Raw genomic sequence first — 22,009 nt, 5'->3', positions numbered from 1 at the left:
CATTGAGAAGTTTTGATTTGTTAGCAAGTTTCAAAGGATTTCAGTGTGCTTTTTGTGTAGAGAGGAGACTCCTCTGGCCATTTCAGGTCTTGCTCTCTTCCTCTTCCCAAGTGCTAGCTAGTGTAAAACTTCTACACATGTTTGTAGAATATGGAAATAAAATTAGAGGCCTGCCATAGTGTAAGCAAGATAAGCAATAGTGCACCTTCCCACCCGCGGCCCCTCCTCCCCAGTTGAGTTCTGGAGCTGTGATACTATCACCAAGCGACACCACTAAGGTGCACCCTCAGGGAACCTATTACTGCCTGTGTTGTCAGGATGCTGCTGAGGTCGTTGTCCATCCCACCTTCTTATGAAGACCCTCAAGAATCTCTTTTTAAAACCAAGTACAGAAAAACACAAAAACCCCAAGTACCAGCCTAAGGTAACACAGTTAGTATGTGACTGCAGGAACTGTTCACATGATTCTGAAGCTGCAGCCTAAACTTAAAGCAAGCTTGGAGGAGCCTTCTAAGCACATGTTATAACATTATCTGAATGTCTCATTCTTAAGCTTTTTCATTTGCAAAGCAAATCAAGTATTCAGTCCTCCTTCGGAAGTTGAACAAATGTGTGGGAAAATGATTATGAAGAGGCTACTTCAAAAAGAACCTGTTTCCTCTCAGCATTTATCTTGGGCTTCCTGTGACCCAGTCTTCAAGTTACTTTTATCAACGTTATCAGAACATCACTTTGTCTTACCCAAACACGTTTATGGCTCTGACTAAAGAATATGACAGATCAGACATTCTTCTACACCTGCTCCCCTCCCCTACCCCTTTTGAGAGGACTGGGGAAATTTTAGTTTTTAATCAAAGACTTTATTTCTCCAGTTTTACAAAGGAATTTAACTGGGACTTTACAACTGAATAAAATATTTCTCAGAGTTGATACCAATCTTCACAAGAGGATATTGCCTAACCCAACCTACCAGAGTCATTACAGAAATATTATGTTTGCCTTGATTTCTACTCCATCATGAGTTATGCCACTCAGTCACCAGGTATCTTCTGTATTTACTGTGGACCCATGCTGTGCTGAGTAGAAGGTCCTTGCAAAGCTCATGACCATGTAAGTGGAGAATGACAGTGCAGCATGTTGAGGGCTGTAGTGAAGGAGAGTGCATGGTGAGCTACCAGGCACAGCATTCCTCCCTAGCAGCTGACACGGTGTTAGAGACCGAACGTTGAACTAGGAAGAAGTTGACACGAAGGATGGATTAGAAGAGAAACACTAGAGAGCTGAGGAGAGATCGTCTGAGTGCTTGGGGCAAAGACAGCTAACTAGGAGGTTTTAGTACTCCACCTGGGAATGGAGCTCCAATTGAACTGATGACTTGAAACAGGAAATCGGCTCCGAGACTAGAGAAAGTGCTTGCCTTGCCCTCATTGGAAAGTGGTAGGAACTGCGAGGCTCACCTTGTATGCTGGGAGGCCAGCCCATGAGAAAGCTGTACCTTGCACTCTGCCCTGAAATTCCCCGTTCTCAGATGATTTGGGAGAAGCCGATCAAGATGACATGCAGAGGAGGGTGGGAAACCTGGACAGGGCACTGGCTAATAGCAACAAGAGAGCCCCTGGGGCATTTTTATCAGAGACCGGCATTTCTAACTTGCCCAGGAATGTTTCAATGAAAGACATTCAGCCATAGATTTGAGCAAAATGTTTTTTTCTTTCATTTGTTTATTCAATAAGTATTTATTACCTACAAATACCAGTTAGAGATAGAATATATTCATAGGTAAAAGGTGGAAGTAGCTGATAGCAGGGAGGGAGGGGATCAGCCTTTGCTCTCAGTGTCACACATTCCATGCACAGATAAAAGGCACATCCTATGAAGTAAGTATGGGCTGTAACTAAGTTTCCTAAGTGAATGTGCTTAAGCGACAAGCATCTCAACTTTCACTTAATCCTGAAGTTTCTTCGCTCATTCTTCTTATGTATGTCCTCCTTGATTCATGTTCTCTTACTCCCTTGGTAAACTCCAGGGCTTACTGTTGGGTATTTCTGTCCGTGGCAGACCTGCCTGGAGCCTGCATATGTCCCTTCTGTGGCCTGTTCTAAATCTTTCTTCCGATTGCCTTTCCTTTTACCCTTCTGGCCTCATACACAGACTATAACCCACAAGTCATATCCTGTGGCAGACTACAGCTCACATTAGCCATTGAATGCAAATGAGTCTCAATCAAAGAAGAAAGGAAATTAAAATTTTCATTGTGGCCTTAGAAGGCTCCATGACTCTCTTAGTTACTTGTTGCCCTTGGCATGCTGGTATTTTATGTGGGCAGGGTGAAACTGGCTGTGGTCAGGGTGAGACTTTAAGCTTTTGATTTGTTCCCTTATTTTGAAAGGGTTAAAAAGATGTTGCATGTTTTGGTATAATTTTAGTACTAGTATTAATTTTTGTCATATGTGTGTGAGCAAGAATGAAAAGAGAATGCTCATTCACTGTTACTAGATCCATATTCTTGCAGAGAACATGTCTTTAAAAGGCAAATTTCAATGACTTGACACTTGTTTTTCTCCTTTAATTTTTTAAAATAACAGCTTTACTGAGATACGTCCATACTATAAAATTCATCCTTTTAAGTATATAATTCAGTGGATTTTAGTATTTTCACAGAGTTTTACAACCATTATTGACTATCTCATATCAAAACATTTTCCTTGCTCCCCAAAGAAACCCTATGTCTATTAGCAGTCACTCCCTCTTCCTTCATCGCCGCAGCCCCTAGCAACCAATATTCTACGTTTTGCCTCTATGGATTTGCCTCTTCTGGGCATTTCATATAAATAGAGTCATACCGTATGTGACCTTTGTGTCTGGCTTCCTTGATTTAGCATAGTGTTCCCAAGGTTCATCCATACTGTAGCATGTGTCAGTACTTTTCTTATTATTGCCAAATAATATTTCATTGTATGGCTATAGCACGTTTTGTTTATCCATTCATCAGTTGATTGACATCTGGGTTGTCTCTACTTTTTTGCTATAAATGAATAATGCTGCTATGAACATTTGTGTAGAGGTTTTTGTGTGGACATATGTTTTCAGTTCTCTTGGTTTAGATACCTAGGATTAGAATTACTGGATCATATAGGAACTATGTTTAATCTTTTGAGGAACTACCCCACTGTTTTCCAAAATGGCTACCATTTTCCAATCATACCAGCAATGTATAACAGTTCTAGTTTTTCCACATCTTCACCAACGTTTGTTATTGTCTGTCTTTTTAATTTTAGTACTTTAACTTTTAAAAACTTTTTATCACTTATGCACATGGTCACACTCACAGACTGTAAATAGAAAGCCAAAAATCTCCTGCCCTGCTTTCACTGTTTCTTATTCCAAGTCCCATTCCCAACAGTCCACCCTCCCTTTTTTGTTTTTAGTTATTCTGGTGGTTACCATTATAATTCCAAAGATTTCTTGATTTACTTACTATTGGTTTTACTTTATTGTTTTTTTCACTTCTTATTATAAAAACTTTCAAACACGTGTAAAAGCAGAGTAGTGTAATCAACCGTCATGTACCCATCCCCAGCTACAACATTCATCAATTCATGACCACCTTGCCAACTATTTTTTTAATCAACTGTAGATATTTTGTATTGATTTCCTCATTGAAAAGTGAGAGTTTACCTTATTTATACTGCCCCTTCCAAATTTTTTATAGTAAGTTATTTTTAGATCTTCTGTTACGTTTCCAAGTTTGAATAAATACTTAAGTCTCTTGTTCCATCAACCTTAGACAGTGTTGGTGCCCCACCTCTCTATCTTTCCTTTTGCTTTTACCTCTCAATCATTTTGAGCTATTCCTTTTCTGTTGTCAGTTTGATAGCATTTAGTCTGTTCTGTAACCATAATTAAGTCTTCCATGCTTTGTCTATTGGTTGGTTCGAAGCTTGAGAATCAAAAGAATTTACATTATTAGGACATTAAATATTGTTCACTGCGGTGCCAGGTAGTGTGCTAGAATTATTTCCCCACCGTGGACTCAATATAGCAACCCTTGTGCCAATGGGAAAAGAATGTTCTAAGCATCCAGTTGACACTTTTTAAATTCAGAATTATTTGATAGTCAGTGAGACTTATGGACCCACTCTGCAAGCTCTTTTAATTATCATTTACATCTTGTGTGGCCTTGTATTCTTTAATCATTTCATGCATTATGTCCCCAATGAGAGAGGGAACTCCTTGAGAGGGAAGTGGTCTTTCCTTTTTAATTCCCACACCAATTTTAGTCTCTCAGTAAATTAAATTGGTTTCCCCAAAAGTTGGCAAGTAAATATAGTCTATGCCATTAAAATGACATCATGCTGTCAGATTCTGCATATACTTTATTTTATGATGAGTTATAAATATATAAATATTTTTAAAATAAGGCTATTAAAAACTCATAAATTAAAATATTCAGCTTCAACACTTTGAGTATTTCTCCTTCATAATCATCTTTAGCCTTTCCAAGAAGTCTTTCAACGTACTCTTCTTGGCTTCATTCACAGAACAGGTCTACAAAAGAAACATTTCATTAGTTTTCATCGCTAAGTATTTGAGTCTTGCTCATGCCTGTCTACCTGGGTCAAGCCTATGCTGCCACTTGCCGCCTGAGCAGTGATCAAACCAGGGCCTCCAGTCTGGCTTGACTCTGCCACTAGGCCAACAGGGTTTGCCTGTTTTTGGTGCATGCTACCTACACTCCTAGAAATGGCCACTGTACCATCACTGTCTGCCTTCAGGGTGTGGCCATCCCTGGAGAGGTGTGTCACAGCTAGGTTCTGCTCAGGGACGCATAACATGAAGGTGGAGGCTCAGACCTGCCTGCTGCCATCTTGAGCCTGTGCCATCTGGACTGCTGAGAGAGAGATTCAGTCCCCCTGCCCATTAACCAGAAACATCATAGCTTGGCAGCCCTTCAGGTGGAAAGGATTCCTGGTACCTACCACCGGGCCACTGCTTCAATTTGAATCTCAGCTCTACCAAATTATTAATTGCATTGCTTAGGACAAACTACTCCGTTTATAAAAGCTTCAGTTTCCTCCTTTGTAAAAGGGGAACAATAGCGCCTACTTCCTAAGATAATTAAGAGGCTCAAAAGAGACAATGAGGGCTTCCCTGGTGGCGCAGTGGTTGAGAGTCCGCCTGCCGATGCAGGGGACACGGGTTCGTGCCCCGGTCCGGGAAGATCCCACATGCCGCGGAGCGGCTGGGCCCGTGAGCCATGGCCGCTGAGCCTGCGCGTCCGGAGCCTGTGCTCCACAACAGGAGAGGCCACAGCAGTGAGAGGCCCGCGTACCGCAAAAAAAAAAAAAAAAAAAAAAAAAAAGACGAGTGTAGTGTCATCTCCCTGTTTTATTACCTTGTAAATAAGGCAGCAGGGAGGGGATGAATGTCCCCAATTCCTCTACTTGGCATTAGATAACATCCACTCTTGGCTCTGCCTCTTTCCTACCATCAGTTCTCCCCTCTTACTGGATCATTCCCACTGGTATACTGACATGCTCCATATAGACCTCACCTTAAAAGAACTTCCTTCACGCCATACCTGCCCTTCAGCTATTGTTCTATTTCTCTGCGACGTTATAGAAAAGCACCTCGAAGGAGCTTTTATACTCAGTGCCCCTTTCTTTTCACTCCTCCCCAGCCCCATTCTCTATGGAATCCACTCTAGTCAGGCTTTCATTCCCGAATCTCCATTTATATCAGCATCACCGGTAACCTCCCTCATGACAAATCCAGTGGCCATTCTCAGTGTTCATCGTTCTTGATCTGTTAGTACATTTGACACAGTTGATCACTCCCTTCTTCTTAAAAGAGTTTCTTCACTTGCCTTCTGGGGTGCCACACATTCTTTGACTTCTCCTACTTCACTGGCTACTTCTCAGTCTCTTTTGCTGGACCCACCTCTTCCTGACCTCTATATGTTAGAATGCCTCTGGGCTCAGTCCTTGGATTTTGTTCTTTCTTTATGTGACTTTTTTTTTTTAAAGCGGCCCTGCTTTTTTTTTTTTTTTTTTTTTTTTTTGGCTGCGTTGGCTCTTCATTGCTACACGTGGGCTTTCTCTAGTTGCGGTGAGCAGGGGCTACTCTTCCTCGCGGTGCGCGGGCTTCTCATTGCCGTGTCTTCTCTCATTGCGGAGCACGGGCTCTAGACGTGTGGGTTTTAGTAGTTGTGGCTCGCGGGCTCTAGGCGTGTGGGTTTTAGTAGTTGTGGCTCGCGGGCTCTAGGCGTGTGGGTTTTAGTAGTTGTGGCTCGCAGGCTCTAGAGCGCAGGCTCAGTAGTTGTGGCACACAGGCTTAGTTGCTCTGTGGCATGTGGGATCTTCCCAGACCAGAGGGCTCAAACCCATGTCCCTTGCATTGGCAGGCGGATTCCCAACCACTGCGCCACCAGAGAAGTCCAGGCCTGTGGCTTTAAACAACATCTTTCTAAGAACTCTTCACTTAGTGTCACAAGTTCTGACATCTCCCTTAAGCTTCAGACTTTTTCAACAATCTTATCAACATCTTCACTTGACTATTAAGTAGGTACCTCAGACTTACTATGTATAAAATTCAACTCCTGACCTTAAGCTCAGCCACCAGCCCTGATCACCCCCAGTCTTCCATATCTGATAACAGCACCAACCATTCCCCAAGGGGCCCAGGCTAGGAATCAGGAGGCCACGTTTTACTCTCTCCCTCACCCCCACAACAGATGTGTCAGCAAGCCCTTCTGGCTCTATTTTTGGTTAATATCCCAAATCTAACAATGTCTGCTGCTTCCACCCTGTCACACCCACCATCGTCTGCAGGCTGGAATACTGTGGTAGCCTCTCAACAGGCCATCTTGCTTCTATGCTTACCCCTACTCAGTCTATTTACTGCACAGTAGCCAGAATGATCATTTTAAAAATTACATAAATCAGATCGTGGTCTCTGCCTTGCTTAAAACCCTGTGGGAGTTTCCCACCATGCTTGGGGCAGAATCCATAGGCCCTGTGTGATCTCCTATTAAAATCTTCCTCCCTCACTCTGATCCAGGCCCTCCTATTAATCTTTGAACACATGAAGCTCATTTCTACCTTAGGGCCTTTGCACAGCTGTTCCCTCTGCCTGGAATGTTCCTTCCAAATCAGTAACATGGCCGGCTCTGTCACTTAGTTCAAATATCTGCTCAGATGATGTCACCAACTACTAAATCAGCCCTCTCCCTCAGGACCCCTGTATGTTCTTTATTCCTGTATTTTTCTTCATGGCACTTATCACTACTGGAATCATATGTTTGTTTGCTTTTCTCACTCACCCATTACAACATTCTGTAAGAGCAAGAACTGTATCCCCAGTGCCTAGAACAGTACCTGTAAGCAACACTCACAGAGCCTCAACAAATATTTGTCGAATGAATGAATGGGTTGATTAACCAAGGGTACTACTATTCATAAGGAGAAATATCTTAGAAGTAAGGCTGCCATCCATTGGAAGGCAAGCTGTTGGCATAATGCAGCTTACCATGTTTGCCATGCTGCTGAGGTTCCTGTGAAGTCCACTCAGGGGTTTGTTGAAGCACTTGTGGTATCTGTAGATATGCCGAAGCACAGTCCCGGCCCTGCAGAAAGTTTCCTTCTCAGTTGTGTTCTAGAAAGAGAAATTCCACAGATAGCCACTGCTAGCTTGATTTTGAACATTGGAGAGAGATGTTTCCTTCTGATTTCTTCTTTCCAGAAGGACAAGTGGAGAAGGTGAATTTGCTCAACTGTGGATCAGGTATTCAAGTATTCCTGCCATGTGAATGGACGCTGCTCGTCACAGCAAACAACCTCTTCCAGTTACTTGCAAATGCAGCAGCCTTTTCCTGAAACCTCCCAATTTCTTTTCCCTTGAAGGGTTTTGCTGAAGGGGTACCTGAATCAAGTCACTCAACTAAGTAAATGGGAGAGTGGGGATTTGCATGCGGGGCCATCTGTCTACAACCCATGTCTGTTTCTTTATCCCATGCAAGCTCTTCTTTCTGTGGATGCAGTTGTATGTACATCAGCTCGTAATCAGAGTCTGCTCTGTCTTATTCCTGTAATTTATAGTTTTTGAATCCAGGTTCCCTGGAAATCCCACATGTTTGTTGAATAAATGAATGCCCATCCTTTGACCTGGACAGTGCCACTTTGGCCAGCACTCTCCATTTAACCCTCCCCATGGGAAGTAGCAGTGTGAGGAGATACATGTCCCCACACAGCTAGACGTGAGTGCCAGGATCAGAGCTAGGTGCCCCAGGAGTGTGGCCTGGGGAGATGAGGGGAAGCTTCTGAGAAAGGGTGCTGGGCCTTGGACAGAGTTTCTGTTAGGGGCTTCTGGCCTCGAATGTGCAGGGTCAGAACCTCCTTGGAATGCTGGCAGCCCTGGTGTGAGTCTGGCCACATGGCTCTTCCTGGGGACCTTTGAGCCTCAGAAGAGGGCTTGTACAAGTGCGGAACCAGCTCTTTTTGAGAACCTGGGAGAGGGAATGTGTCTCGGCCTGGTCAGGCCTGGTGTATCCTCTCTCTCTCCACTGAAGAACAAAGGCCCGGAGCCTGGAGGGTGTCTTAGCTTGAGCCCAATCCAGCTCAGATAAACCTGTCTCCAGCCTCTGCCAGGACCTGCTCTTGTTCCTTGCCACTCAAAATGTGGCCCATGAAGCAGCAGCGTGGGCGTCACCTGGGAACTTGTTAGAAATGCAGAATCTCAGACCTCCCTCTGGACCCACTGAGTCACAATGTGCGTTAACAGGATCTCCAGGGGATTTATGTGAAAAGCACTGTCCAAGCAGCTTTCTAGGTTCTTCCGTATTTTTTCTGATTACCAAACTTTTTACTATAAAAGTAATATACAGGGGGCTTCCCTGGTGGCTCAGTGGTTGAGAGTCCGCTTGCCGATGCAGGGGGACACGGGTTCGAGCCTGTTCGAGCCTGTGCTCCGCAACGGGAGAGGCCACAACAGTGAGAGGCCCGTGTACCGCAAAAAAAAAAAAAAAAAAAGAGTAATATACATTCAACAAAAGTGAATTCACTCATTATCCCATTAGCCAGAGAGAACTACTGTTAAGATTTTGCTAACTATCTCTCCAGATTTTTTAATACTTTTTTTTTTGCAATAGGGACCAACTATTGATACTCTTTTATAACCTTTTTACACTTAACATATAGTACTAGCAATTTCTTACATCATTCAGTAATATTTAAGAACATGTGATTGAGAGCTGTGTAGGAACCTAGGGCATATTTGTGCCATAGTTGGTCAATCCCCTATCACTGCAGTTTTTTGCTTCTGTAAATAAAGTGGCAGCAAGCCATCTGTATAAATCTTTGTGTTCATCTCTTATTTCTTTAGGCTAAATTCTAGGAGTGCAGTTCATATTTTAGGGTTTTTCCAGGAAGATCTTGACCCAGACCGAAGCGCCAGAATCCTAGACTACGAAAGCTTCCCCTTTCCGCTGTGGAGCTTGACGGCCCATGGGCAGGGCCTTTGGAAGGACATGTATGTACTTAATGAAGTACATGTCCTTCCAAAGGGCGTATACTCTGGCTGGAAATTTAAGAGCAGCACCAGTATCTCTGGGCTCTGGGAGTCAAGAAACCTCCCATAAATCACCATACCTCTGGGGGGCTTTGTGGGTGAGCAGAGGTGGCGAGGCCAAGGAGAAGGCAGACACTAGCTGAGTATGCAGATGGAGGCAGACGCCTATGTTGCTGGAGAGAGAACAATGAGGTTCAAGAATGCCAAAAAGAGAAGAGATCCTTTGCTTATTTGTCCATCAAAATCTGATGAGCCTTTTCTAAAACGTTGGCTAGGAGCTTAGAAATTATACTGTCTCAGTTTTGAGTATGTAGCCATTTAAGGTAGGAAAACACCCTCTAAAGATATTTTTCAGGGACTTCCCTGGTGGTCCAGCGGTTAAGACTTCGCCTTCCAGTGCAAGGTGTGCGGGTTCGATCCGTGGTCGGGGAGCTAAGATCCCACATGCCTTGCAGCCAAAGAACCAAAACATAAAACAGAAGCCATATTGTAACAAATTCAATAAAGACTTTAAAAATGGTCCACATGAAAAAATCTTTAAAAATAACTAAATAAAGATATTTTTCAAAAGACTTTCTAAAGGTGATTAGGATAAGTATAGAAAAGAGTTTGAATCAAATGGAAAACTTTTAAAAGAAGGAATTCTAAGGGTCTTTAACTAGTTTTAGTTAAAGTCCTTAATGTTTTAGTTCCATTGGCATTGCGGCAACAGGATGACACTCTGACCGCCCACTTTTTCGACTGCTTGTCCAGCTTTCGCTGCCTGAGTGTGTCTTGCTTAGGGCATACCTTGAGGAGCCATGCGGACTCTGCAGTTCAGAACTGCTCAGGTAAGAGGCTCAAAAGGGAGGCCTGGTCTCCTGCCAGAAAGAAGCCCACCCCTCATAGAAATACAGAAGTGGTGGCACACCATTTGGGAGACTTCGGTGCAGGGATTCTGCTAGAGTTCTAATGGGTCTTGACTAGCTTCATTTAAGGACATACAGATCCATCCTATATGTATTGTATTCATTATCTCCACTTATGCCCAAATTTAGTCAGCGAATGTGATGTATGAAAAGAATCCTCTACTTTCACTTTTAAAAAAAGATTTGAGGGTTGGCATAGAGCTCTCTGAAAAATTATGGACTTTTGCTCCCTTTGGTAGTAGGAAATACCTCCAACTAATGGTCCACCCAAGAAGTCCTTCCTAGGCCAGCCAGCTTGCTTGCTTTCCACCTTTCTCTTCCTCAGACCACCTAACTTCAGAGACACTCGGGAGGCATTGCATGTGGAACCCAGGATTTAGATCAGCACATTCTTCCAGCATTTGCCAAGAGCAGGATGCCACCCAATTTGGGCATAATGGAACTCTTGATCCCCAAAAGCACTAAAATGAATATGCTGGACTTTGGAAAGATGTTCTTCTTGAGAACACAAAGAAGTAACTTTTCCTCCCACATAGCATCTTTGTGGGTTTTGAAAATAACAACCTTTCTTTGTTCTGAAGTATCTTAATAGATAAGTAAGCAGTGCTGAGTCTTTGAGGAAAAGAGAAGAATGGAAAAACAAGCTTGTTAATCCAGGAGGAATAGAAGCAGTTCGGGAGAAGGCATGAGATAGGTAAGAGTGAAGGAAGGCAGCGGGGACTGGCCTGCACCTTGGCGGGGGTGAGGGCTGGCTGGGTCTTCTAGAGCAGCCCAGAGTGGGGTCGCACTGGGCTCGCAGTCATGGAGGGTTTGATCATTTCCTAAAGCTGGCCTCTTTCTTAGAATGATTGCTTCTCTACAATCAGTTTTTGCCTTTAATCAGGAGTTATATCATACAATACCATTTTCCACTAACTCAAGAGTTGGATTCCAGCCAACTTTCAAAATTGCTTTCAAATCTTCACATGTAGAAACTGAGGCACAAAGAGGTGCGGAGACTTACCAAAGGCCACATAGTTAGTTAATGGCAGAACTGGGGCTAAAGCCACAGACTGTCTCACTTCCAAACCCTCGGCACTTCTGCTGGGGCCCTGCCCTTGGCTTTGGCAGCACCCTCCCAGCAGTGCAGCCAGCCTCTGGAGAGCCCAGAGCACAGCTCAGTGGACTCCTGGCTATTTTATTTCTATATATATACAATATTAATATATGAGATATATAAAGTATCAATACATTATATATATATAATATATATAAATTTATATATATATATAAAATCTCCAAGTCCTTCCAACCTGCTGATGGACAGATACAGTCTGATATGGGATGAGATTCTGAAGGATAAAATTATATAATATGTATTATATAATATTATGTATTATACGTTTATATTATATACTATTATATAATTACAGTATTATATATCATTGTATATCAGACTCCTGGAATAATCTTTAATGAAGTGAGATAGTCCAGATAAAGGCCCGAAGACCAGCTTTGCTCACGAGCAGGACAGGCCTGCCCTGTGGCCTGGGTGCTGGGGTGTGGCCCTGCCCAACCCATAGGGCTTCACTCCTGGCCAAGTCTAGTACATGTGGAAAGCAGGTGGTTAGGAGACCACTGGTAAATTGAAGCTTTGGGTTTTTCATTCTCAGTCGTGTGTTTCCATGAAAACAGGAACTGATGTGCAGAAAGCTATTGATATGGCTGTAGTCATGTGTTTGTCAGAGAAAAATGCACTATCAGCTGTCAAATCTATCTCCTCCCACTGCAGATCGGGGGGTGGGGGTGAGATGCAGCAGGAGGAGGAAAGGTGAGATGCTCTGGTAGGAGCAGCCGGAGGCAGGGATATGTCGGCCCCTGTCCAGCAGGACGGTTCTGGACAGGCCAGAGGGGAGTTGGCAGGACAGAGCAAGATGAGGGTCTCTGGACAGCCATGCCCGGAGCCGGTGGGCTGTTAGGTGACCAGGCTGCGGAAGAGGAGGGGCTCTGGCGATACCTTTCCTGTTGCCATAGGAAGTCTCTTAGACAAAATGAAAGCTCTCTCAACGTGTAATCTCAATATCTGTTTTTGTGAGAGTATTTGGTTTTTCAGAAATATATGGGCCAGAAAAATTCTCTCCTTCAACAGCATTTATTGAGTGCCTCCTATATTCCAGGTACTCGACCTGGGTTGGGTAAAATCCTAAAGAGCTTTTCCTGGACTGGGATCTGAATTATGACTACAAAACCCAAGCTTTCTATTATACATCTTCTAAATCAAGTGAAACCAGAAACACCAAAATGTATTTGCGAGTAAAGATCAGAATTCTCAATCTTTGAAAACGTTTCACCCATTATAGTTAATTTGGGCCTGTTCCCTTTATGTTAAAAAAAAATTTCTTGTTCGAACACTTGTGGATGGCTCTCCTCACCAAGTCACCTATCTGCCAAAGCAGACCCGGGACAGCTCTTACCTTTGTGGTGGCGAAGACGTCTTCTACAGGCAGCTCCATGCACAAGTTCTTGGCCCAGGCAGGAACGAGAGAGCAAGAGACACAGTTACCTCCAACTGCACAGGGTAAGCCTTGCTGAGCAGCTCTGACTCCCTCAAACTGAGGAAACTTCCTGTGGTCCCTTGGGTGAAAAAAGTGCCAGGAGAAAAGTCTCCACACTGCTCCCCATCCTATCACCAACCACCAACTACCAACTCTCTAGAAGCTGTTATGTTCTTTTCACAGTCTAAGAAATATGCACAGCATCACCAGAACATCTGGAGAGATGGTACCAGATAGCTTACCTTTCTTGCTGTGAGGATGTTCAGCGTTTTGATGATCTCTTGTAAGGTAACATCGCACTTGTGTCCATGGACGAAGTTGCTGGTACATGCCAGTAAGCAGACTAGCATTGGGATCAGTTGGGAGGTGAGACCCATTAATAGATCTCTATTTGCACTGACAATGTGAGACAATCAGTTTACCAGGAGAAGCTAACAATGCAATTCTGACAAAGATATCTCTATATATAGATTTAAAATTGCTGAAACTGAGGGAAAATAAGTTTACATTGGAAATTTTCATTACACCAGGTTGTCAGTCATGTGGGACCAATCAGCGCCTCTCTTCCAGGAGAAAAAATGCCTCACAAAAACAGGTAAAATGTTCCTGTGAAATCAGACCAGTAGGAAAATGAAACCTTTTTTTTTTAAATTAACTACAAAGTATCAGCATAGGAAATTACACCATAATTTGCTCTTTAGGTTAGTCTTATCAGCTTGGGGTTGCTGCTGGCTTTTTGCTTTGCATAGAAGGAGGAGGCCACAGGTGTCCGAATTTGTTTCAGTGCAGCCCTCCTGGGGAAAGATAGAGTAATATCAAGAAAGTTTGACTTGATTAGTATTTCAACCTGGCTTCTTCCAAGTATGGGTGGCATCTGGGAAACTCTCCTTTTGTGGAAAAGCTGATCTGGGGTTCTTTCTCTGGGTAGAAGGAAAGTAATAGGCACAGATTCTCTCCTGTCCTAGCACTCAGGCATGCCGTTCTTCCAAATTTAGGATTTTGGCCAAGGACTTGTAATATGAGGTGGGGCTTAGTTAGGGTCACATCAGGTCCATAGGTCTTTAACAATAAGGAGGCTCTAGGCAAAGTATGCCTATCCTGAGTTTTCAGTGGTTAAGACTCAGCACTTCCACCGCAGGGGGCGAGGGTTCGATCCCTGGTCAGGGAACTATGATCCCACGTGCCGTGTGGCAAAATAAATAAATAAAAGATAAAAGTAATTAAAAAAAAAAGGAATGACCACTTTGAAAATGGAATTTAAATACAACCTTAGCTAATTAGGGAAAAAGAGCCATAATTTCACAGATTTACCAATCAGTTGTCCTGATCAAGGTGCCACCACTTGCCCTGGTGCTTCAGTCTAATCTCTATGGACCTGGTGACGCGCTGCACGCCCCCATTGTTCACTCAGATGCCTGCGCCCCAGAACGCGACTGCTTATTCCTCCCTGAGCCTCTCCTTCTCGTTCCTCTCCACTTCCCTTCTCTTGGTTTCTGACCTTCCTCTCCCTACTGATTTCCTCTGGAAGGTCACACAGAAAAGATGACTGCTAAGGTCATTCCTGCGTTTTGGCTCTTGTTGCAGTGATTTGTACTCCGTGAAAGAAAGGATCTGGATAGTTGTATCAAATAGGTCCTTGTGGGCTTCCCTGGTGGCGCAGTGGTTGAGAATCCACCTGCCGATGCAGGGGACGTGGGTTCGTGCCCCGGTCCGGGAAGATCCCGCATGCCGCGGAGCGGCTGGGCCCGTGAGCCGTGGCTGCTGAGCCTGCGCGTCTGGAGCCTGTGCTCTGCAACGGGAGAGGCCACAACAGTGAGAGGCCCGCGTACCGCCAAAAAAAAAAAAAAAAAAAGGTCCTTGGACCATATTTAGGATCCTTCCATTGGGACTGTGCAGGGGATTTGCCGGACTCAGTGCAGTGACTTCTGATACCAACTGGGTGGAGTTGGGCCAAACCTCCCAGGTTAAGGGCACAGCCTCCACAAGACTGCCCTCATTTCATACACTGGCTGAAAATTTGGGAGTCCCCAGTCCACCTTCACTTCTGGCCAACTGGCTACCAGTTTGAGTTCCCACTATCCTCTCAGGTTCAATAATGTGCTAGAATGACTCGCGGAACTCAGGGAAACACTGTACCTAAGGTTATAGTGTTATTACAGCAAAAGGATACAAATCAGACCCAGCCAAAAGAAGAGACACAGAGGGTGAGGTCTGGGAGGGTCCCAGGCATGAAGCCTCCTCTGTCTTCTCTCCCTGGAGTCACAGCATAGCGCTTCCGCAGCACCTTGATGTGTGACTACACACAGAGCATGCCAACCAGGACAGCTCATCGGAGCTTTGGTGTCCAGTTTTACTGGGGTGTCATTCAGTAGGCATAACTGACTGAATCCTTGGCCACTTGATTGACCTTATCCTCCAGCCCCCTCCGTGGAGGCCGGGCTGATATCACAACAGCTTAATGGTGTGACCAGTCCACCTTGAGTGGCCTCATTAGCATAAACTATTAGGCCCTGCCACAAATAGCAAAGATACTTCTATAACTTGGAAAATCCCAAGGATTTAGGTGCTACCTCTCAGGAACTGGTGACAAAGACCTGTCAAATTCTTTGTTCAAGGGGTTTGGAGGTTACCTCCCAAGAGCCAGGACAAAGATCAGACCTCTCTGGGTAAGTTAATTGTTTTTTTTTTAATAGCTATTTCTTTTATCCCCCAGTTTTATTGAGATATAACTGACATACAGCACTGTATGTTTAAGGTGTACAGCATAATGATTTATCTTATATATCGTGAAATGATTACCATAAGTTCAGTTAACATCCATCATCTCATATAGATACAAAAAAAAGAAAAGAAAACAATGTTCTTCCTTGTGATGAGAACTCTTAGGATTTACTCTCTCAACAACTTTTAAATACACCACAATGCAGTGTTAGCTACAGTCACCATGCTGTATGTTACATCCCCAGTTCTTATTTACAACTGGAAGTTTGTACCTTTTGACTGCCTTCATCCAGTTCCCCCTCCTTCCACCTCCCACCTTTGGTAACTGCAAATCTGATCCCTTTTTCTATGAGTTTTGTTGTTTTAGATTCATATGTGAGATTATACAGTATTTGTCTGTCTGAGTTTTCACTTCAGGTTCTACGTTGTCACAAATGGCAGGACTTCCTTTTTTATGGCTGAATAATATTCCATTGCACATATACCACAAGTTTTTTATCCATTTATCCATGATGGACACTTAGGATGTTTCCATATCTTGGCTGTTGTAAATAATGCTGCTATGAACATGGGAGTGCAGATATCTCTTTGAGTTAGTGATTTTGTTTCCTTTGGGTATATTCCCGGAAGTGAAATTGCTGGTTTGTATGGTAGTTCTATCTTTTAATTTTTTGAGGAAGCTCCATAACTGTTTTCCACAGTGGCTGCACCAATTTACATTCCCACCAACAGTGCATGAGGGTTCCCTTTTCTCCACATCCTTGCCAACATTCTTGTCTTTTTGATGATAGTTATTCTAACAGGTGTGAGGTGATATCTCATTGTGGTTTTGATTTCCATTTCCCTGATGATTAGTGATGTTGAGTTCTTTTTCATGAATTTGTTGGCCATTTGTATATCGTCTTTGGAAAAATGTCTGTACAAGTTCTTTGCCCATTTTAAAATTGGATTATTTGTGTTTTTTGCTAGGGTAAGTTTTTTCTTCGCTACGCAAATGGGGGGGAATTAATAAGAAAGGGCAGCCTTCCTTCCAGGATAACTAGAGACTTCAAATCCCTATTAACTATTACTTGGAGTAAAATGGTGCATAGTCCTTTTTTAAGGAAATGTTCAAGTTAAAACGGGAGTAGCCTTGCAAGCGCAGGCACATGGGACAAGAGTCTGCGGTGCAGAGCACACCTCTCAAAGCCTTGAGGTTTGAGGTGGAGCTGGAGAGGAGGAGAGGTCAGCAGAATCCCAGCGTGCGTGGGAGGCAGTAGAAAAGCTATCTACGTGTTGAACAGTTGTTTTTTGAGCCTTTGCTGAGGACCAAAGCCTGGGCTTGGGGTTCTGGGGCAAAGATGTGAGTCAGAAAAGGAATATAATTTGGGATCCATAGCTCAGAAGCAGAATACAGCTTCTTTTTTGCTTTGTTTCAATGGTTGGATGAGGCCAGGGAAAAAAGGATAAACTCTCCAGACTGTCAGGAGTGACCAGAAGGTCCCCACCCTTCCTGCAGGGCGACACCATGGCAGCTGTGCAGGTGGCTGGGTGTTCAGAGGCCAGGAAGGTGGGGGCCTGCGTGTCAGGGACGGCAGCCAGCACCCAGCCACATGAGGACAGAGGTGAAGGAGCCTCTCCCAGCCTGCGGGAGTCACGGGCCAGGTGGGGCGGCACTAAAGCGCAGAGGGAAGTTGAAGACTGCTGGGCCCTGGCTGGGTCAGTCAGAGACTCCCTGAGCCCTGCTTCTCTTCTGTCAGCTGAGCCAGACAACACCCAGCAGAGCCCTTTCTGACTCCTCGTGGGCTTCTTCATGAAAAAAGTAATACTCCTCCAAGGGAGTGATACTTAGCAGAGATTGGAATAGGTCGGGGACTGGCGGGGGGGTCAGTGCTAGGGCAGGGGGGCAGCAGTGGGAGGCCTAAAGGGGGGAGCTCCCCGAGGAACCAAAGAAAGCCAGTGGGCCTGGGAAGGGAACCAGTTAGAACACTGCGGCCGTCCTGTGAAGGAGGGAGCTGGTGTGGAAGGTAAGGCGGTCAGTGCTGTGGGTCTAGTGTTACTTAGCAGCAGTAGAGGGACCTGGAGTCAGTGGGACCTGGCGGTTCTGAATCCCAGCTCTGCCACTTACTTTCTTGGTGACTGGGAAAAGGGTGACCGTGTCCAGGCTTCTGTGTCAAATTAGGCTAATAATAGGGGTGTGGGAAGATGATTGGAGGTAATACATATAAAGTGTTTGGTGTGCCTGCCATGTAGGAAGCCCATAAATGCCAACTATCATTTTCACCATTATCATTGTTATCATCATCATCATCATCATCATTATTATTAATAGCACTTAGAATTGGCTGAATATGGGGGTGAGGAAGAGGACCCCAGGTTTGTGGCTTGGGGAACTGCCATTCACAGAGATGGCCTTTGAGGAGGGAAGGAGGTTGGTGGGGGTGGAGCATGAACTGAGGCGCCTGCAGCTCTGAGCTGAGGAGGGTCTGTGTTGTAGACAGAAGACGAGGGGAAGCCAAGGGAACAGTGTGGTCCTGGATGGGAGGGCGAGGGAAGAGAGGGAACAGGAAATGACTGCGGCACTGGAAACACAGAAGGAAGGAGAGGAGGCAGGCAGCCAAGAGCCTGAGAGGGAGCCCAGGCATGAGCCTCCGAGGACAAGTAAGTGGTCAGCAGCGTCACATGTTCCTCAGGGTCAGGCGAGATAGGGGCAGAAGGGCTTCTGCTGGATTTAGCGATGGGAGAAAATCGGCGACGTCACTGAGGTGGCTTCCGGAGCGCAGTAGGCTCACGAAATGGAAACAGTGGTGTAGATGCATTTCGGAAGGCCAGCTATGTTGGGGTGCTAGTTGCGAGCGGTGGGGGACCACACACGATCAATAGTTATTTTTTAAATGGGACATTCTTGAGCACAGGCTTCCTCAGCTCTGTAAATGGCAACTCCATCCTTCAGGGTGCTCACACCATGGTGCAAACCTCCCGTGCCCCACACCCAATGTGCCGCCAAAGCCTCTGCCTTCAGACTGCAGCCCTGCTCGGAAGCAGGGCAGATGGGGCAGAGATGAGTTGCTAACTGTTGAAGTTGGGCAGTGGATACCTGGGAGTTACTAAGACTTATATGGGTAGAAAAATTAAATATATGTTTAGTATTTATATGTATGTATTATATAATATACATATATTTACAATGATTATATATCATATATAATGTTGATGTAAATAATGTATACAAATAAGTGTATATTATGTAGATGACCCAGATATCTCCTGAATTTGACCACATCCCACCCTCCACTGCCACGTCCACTGTCATTTCCCACCTGGGTTTCCACAGGACCCTCCTGACTAGTCATTCCGCCCCACCCTTGTCTGCACAGTCTGCTCTTCACACAGCAGCCAGTGTCGCTCCATCACACCTAGAGCTGGAGCAAAGCCCAGTCCTGCCCGTCCTCTGCTCAGCCACGCGAGTGCTTGCTATTGCTAAGACTTTGACACTCGCTGTCCCCTCTTCCTGGACGTTTCCCTCTGTTGTGTGAACAGCTTTCTCCCTGCTCCTCCCATTTCATCCAGGTCTTGGTTCTATCCTATCTCACCAGGCGGACTTCTCTGACCTCCTATCACAACATGGCAGCAGCCTCTACCTGCCCCTGACTGCTCCGTTGCCCTCTGCAGCGCTCACCGCCCCCTGCACACCCTGCATTCTCTTGTTTGTGCATCCTGTCCCCCCACTAGAAGTAATCTTGTTTTTTTCACCATGTGTCCCCAACACCCAGAACAGTGTCTGGCACCTAATGAAGGCCTCAGGAGATCCTTGTTGCATGAATGCATGGAGCTCCATTTCACAGAGGGGCAGCTGAGACTCTGCCTGAGTCACAACAGGGGAAGTCAAGGGGACAGCTGGGACTTGAAGCCAGGGTGGTTTGGACCCTGAAGTCCTTGCCCCGAGCCCCTGTAGAAGGCAGGGAGAATAGGATTCTGGGCATAGATGCAGGGAGGACCGCCGACACGGAGACGAGGGGACAAGGGAAGGAGGGAGCTGAGACAGGCACGACTGTGGACTCGGGCTTTGCCAAGCAGATGGTAAAGTAGCTTCTTCTCCTGGAAGAGAGGGAAGCTGGCTGAGGAGTCTGCAGGAGCTGTCCATCTACCCACAGGCCATCCATGTCTCTTCAGCTTCAGAGCTGGGCTGGCGGCCCACCCTCTCCCATCTCCTCCCCCTCTGATCCCCCTATCCCCACCTCCAGGCAGGTCAGGCAAGGTAAAGACCCCCAAGAATGGAACGTCTTCTTCTCTCTTCAGAAACACAGGATCTGATTGGCCCAAGGAGGTCCAACCCATGAGAGGAATAGTACAGGACCTCCTGTGTCCCAGGCCCCTACAAAGGCCCACCTCCTCTCCTGAGACAGCTGATCCCAGGGAGCAGTTAGACCTGAGATGAGGGGTCCTGGGCTCGTGCCTCCCAGGTGCGCTGCTGGCCCTTCCCAACCCCAGTCTTGATCAGCTCCCTCCTACCTCACGGACCAGGCGTCAATTCCATGTTCTGTTGCTTTATTTTTTTTAATTAAATTTGTCTTTGTCCCCCAGTGGGAAATGAATGTATGCTCATTATTCATAGAAAATGTGGGAAGACAGGGATTAGAAGAAAAAGAAGACAATGAATGAGAAACTGCTTTTCTAGTGAGGTGACTCCTTCTGGCCTAGGCCCCTCTGGTCCGCCAGAGGCCATCAGCTTGGGTCTATAGGGGTTGCCACAGCCAGCTCGGCCCTTCCCACCTTCGTGGGTTTCAGGAAGAGCCTTTGGGCCCCACGCTTGTCCAAGTGATGCAGAGAGCGGAGCTGATGAGAGTTGCTATATTTACTTGTGGCGTCTGCGTCACTGGCGACCACACAGCGGCATCTGCCCAGGCAGCACGTGGGCTGGGGGTGTTTCTGAACGACGCTTTGAGAGAATCACTTTCCACAAGAGAAGGCACGCAGGAGGGGAAGGGAGAGAGCGCAACAGAAAGTGAGGTCGTAAGTAGAAAACCGCTTCTGGGATTTCAAATGGCTTCGTCATGGGGCCCTCCCTTGCTGCTGAGAAATCAGTTGATCTGGGAAAGTTTGTTGCAAACCCTGTGCTCTGTTGCTTTTGGGTGGAGCTGAGAAATGAGTGAAGATAATGAGGCTTTGTGACTTTTATTTTTCAGGGTAGGAGTGGGCAACGTGTGTGGGAGGGGTGATACAGCCACCAGTTCTGACACCGGCTTGGACCTCTGGAAAGGCTGGGTGCCTGGCCTGTGTGTCCCAGGCCAGGCTGCCCCATCTGGACATGGTCAGCCTAGACTCGTCTGGGTCTTTTAAGACTCCCTTAGAGGGGAGTCAGCTCAAGGGAGGAGCAGGATTTGAGTTTGTTCAAACTGACCAGGTAAATTAAGATCATAAGCAGAAGGCACTGCCCCGTTGATCGTAATGAAAAAGTGATAAGCTGATGCATTCGATAAACCCCAGCCTTCAAGCTGCTCGGTCACAAGGAAGCAAGATGCAGGCCCTTGTCCTCCTGGGTCCTGAGCAGTTCAGACGACCAGCCTCAGAGAAACCCCTGAGGTGACTCGGAGTGTTTTCTGACACCTCATCTGAGTGGCAAACAGAGGTGTTTGGCGCCAAGTTCACTGGAAACCTGAGTGTGTGTCTCACTTCTCACTTGAGCCCCAGCCCCTCTTCCGGTGAAACCTCCTAGGCCTGGGGTTCCCGGTGTGCCAAGGGGCTCCCCACCCTGGGCCCCATGACCAGCATCTCCCTCCCACTCACCAAGCCTTCTGTCTCTTCCTGACGCCCCTTCTCCCTGGGCCCTGTTTGGGGTTTGCCTTGTGCATGAAAGAAGTGAGACCACATGGCTAGAGAAGACTTCCAGCATATACTCGGAGGGTCAGTCCCCAGGTGGTGATGTTCCCAGCCACAAGAGCTGACACATACCTTTTTTTTCCTCTCTCTTCCTTATCTCTCATTCCTGACTGGCCCCCTTTCCCACTGCCAGCAACAGCGGCTTGGTTCTGTGGCTCTGTGAGGTCTGCCATCCCTGGAAGGCCCCCAGCCCCCCTGGCTCACTGCACACGCCCTCGTGACCACAGGCTCCTCTCTGGGGACAGTCTCGGGTGAGGCGGAGGCGCAGGCAAGGAGCTGCGGGTGGCTGAGGATGTGGTGCGCTGCAGACCCCTAGTGGTGGGGTCCAGGTGGCACTGTCGGCACTGTGCCCCCAGCAGCAGGGCCCTCCTGACTATGGCTTGGGCAATCCTAAGGGGTCCTCGCCCAGGCCAACCTCAATTC

At 46.0% G+C, this 22,009-nt stretch overlaps 1 protein-coding gene across 1 annotated transcript; it reads right to left on the bottom strand.

Moving 5' to 3' along the window:
• Positions 1 to 4,455: 4,455 nt before the first annotated feature.
• On the bottom strand, positions 4,456 to 13,383 carry IL4 (interleukin 4). Its single transcript, XM_060146239.1, has 4 exons — positions 13,249 to 13,383; positions 12,926 to 12,973; positions 7,528 to 7,653; positions 4,456 to 4,548 (listed from the first exon to the last, which is right to left on the bottom strand). Exons 1-4 carry the CDS (start codon positions 13,381 to 13,383, stop codon positions 4,456 to 4,458), a joined length of 402 nt encoding a protein of 133 aa, XP_060002222.1.
• Between the last annotated feature and the right edge of the window lie 8,626 nt (positions 13,384 to 22,009).

Source organism: Lagenorhynchus albirostris, chromosome 3, assembly GCF_949774975.1.
Source record: "Lagenorhynchus albirostris chromosome 3, mLagAlb1.1, whole genome shotgun sequence".
NCBI lineage: Eukaryota > Metazoa > Chordata > Mammalia > Artiodactyla > Delphinidae > Lagenorhynchus > Lagenorhynchus albirostris.
Note: the sequence above shows the minus strand (reverse complement) of the source record. Positions and strands in the feature narration are given on the sequence as shown.

Excerpts from the sequence above, each read along its gene's own strand:
- IL4 (XM_060146239.1), bottom strand. The coding sequence starts at position 13,383 with ATGGGTCTCACCTCCCAACTGATCCCAATGCTAGTCTGCTTACTGGCA. Across the intron at positions 12,974-13,248 it reads ACATCCTCACAGCAAGAAAG|AACTTGTGCATGGAGCTGCC; the intron begins GTAAGCTATCTG and ends GCCTGGGCCAAG. Across the intron at positions 7,654-12,925 it reads ACGTCTTCGCCACCACAAAG|AACACAACTGAGAAGGAAAC; the intron begins GTAAGAGCTGTC and ends TTCTCTTTCTAG.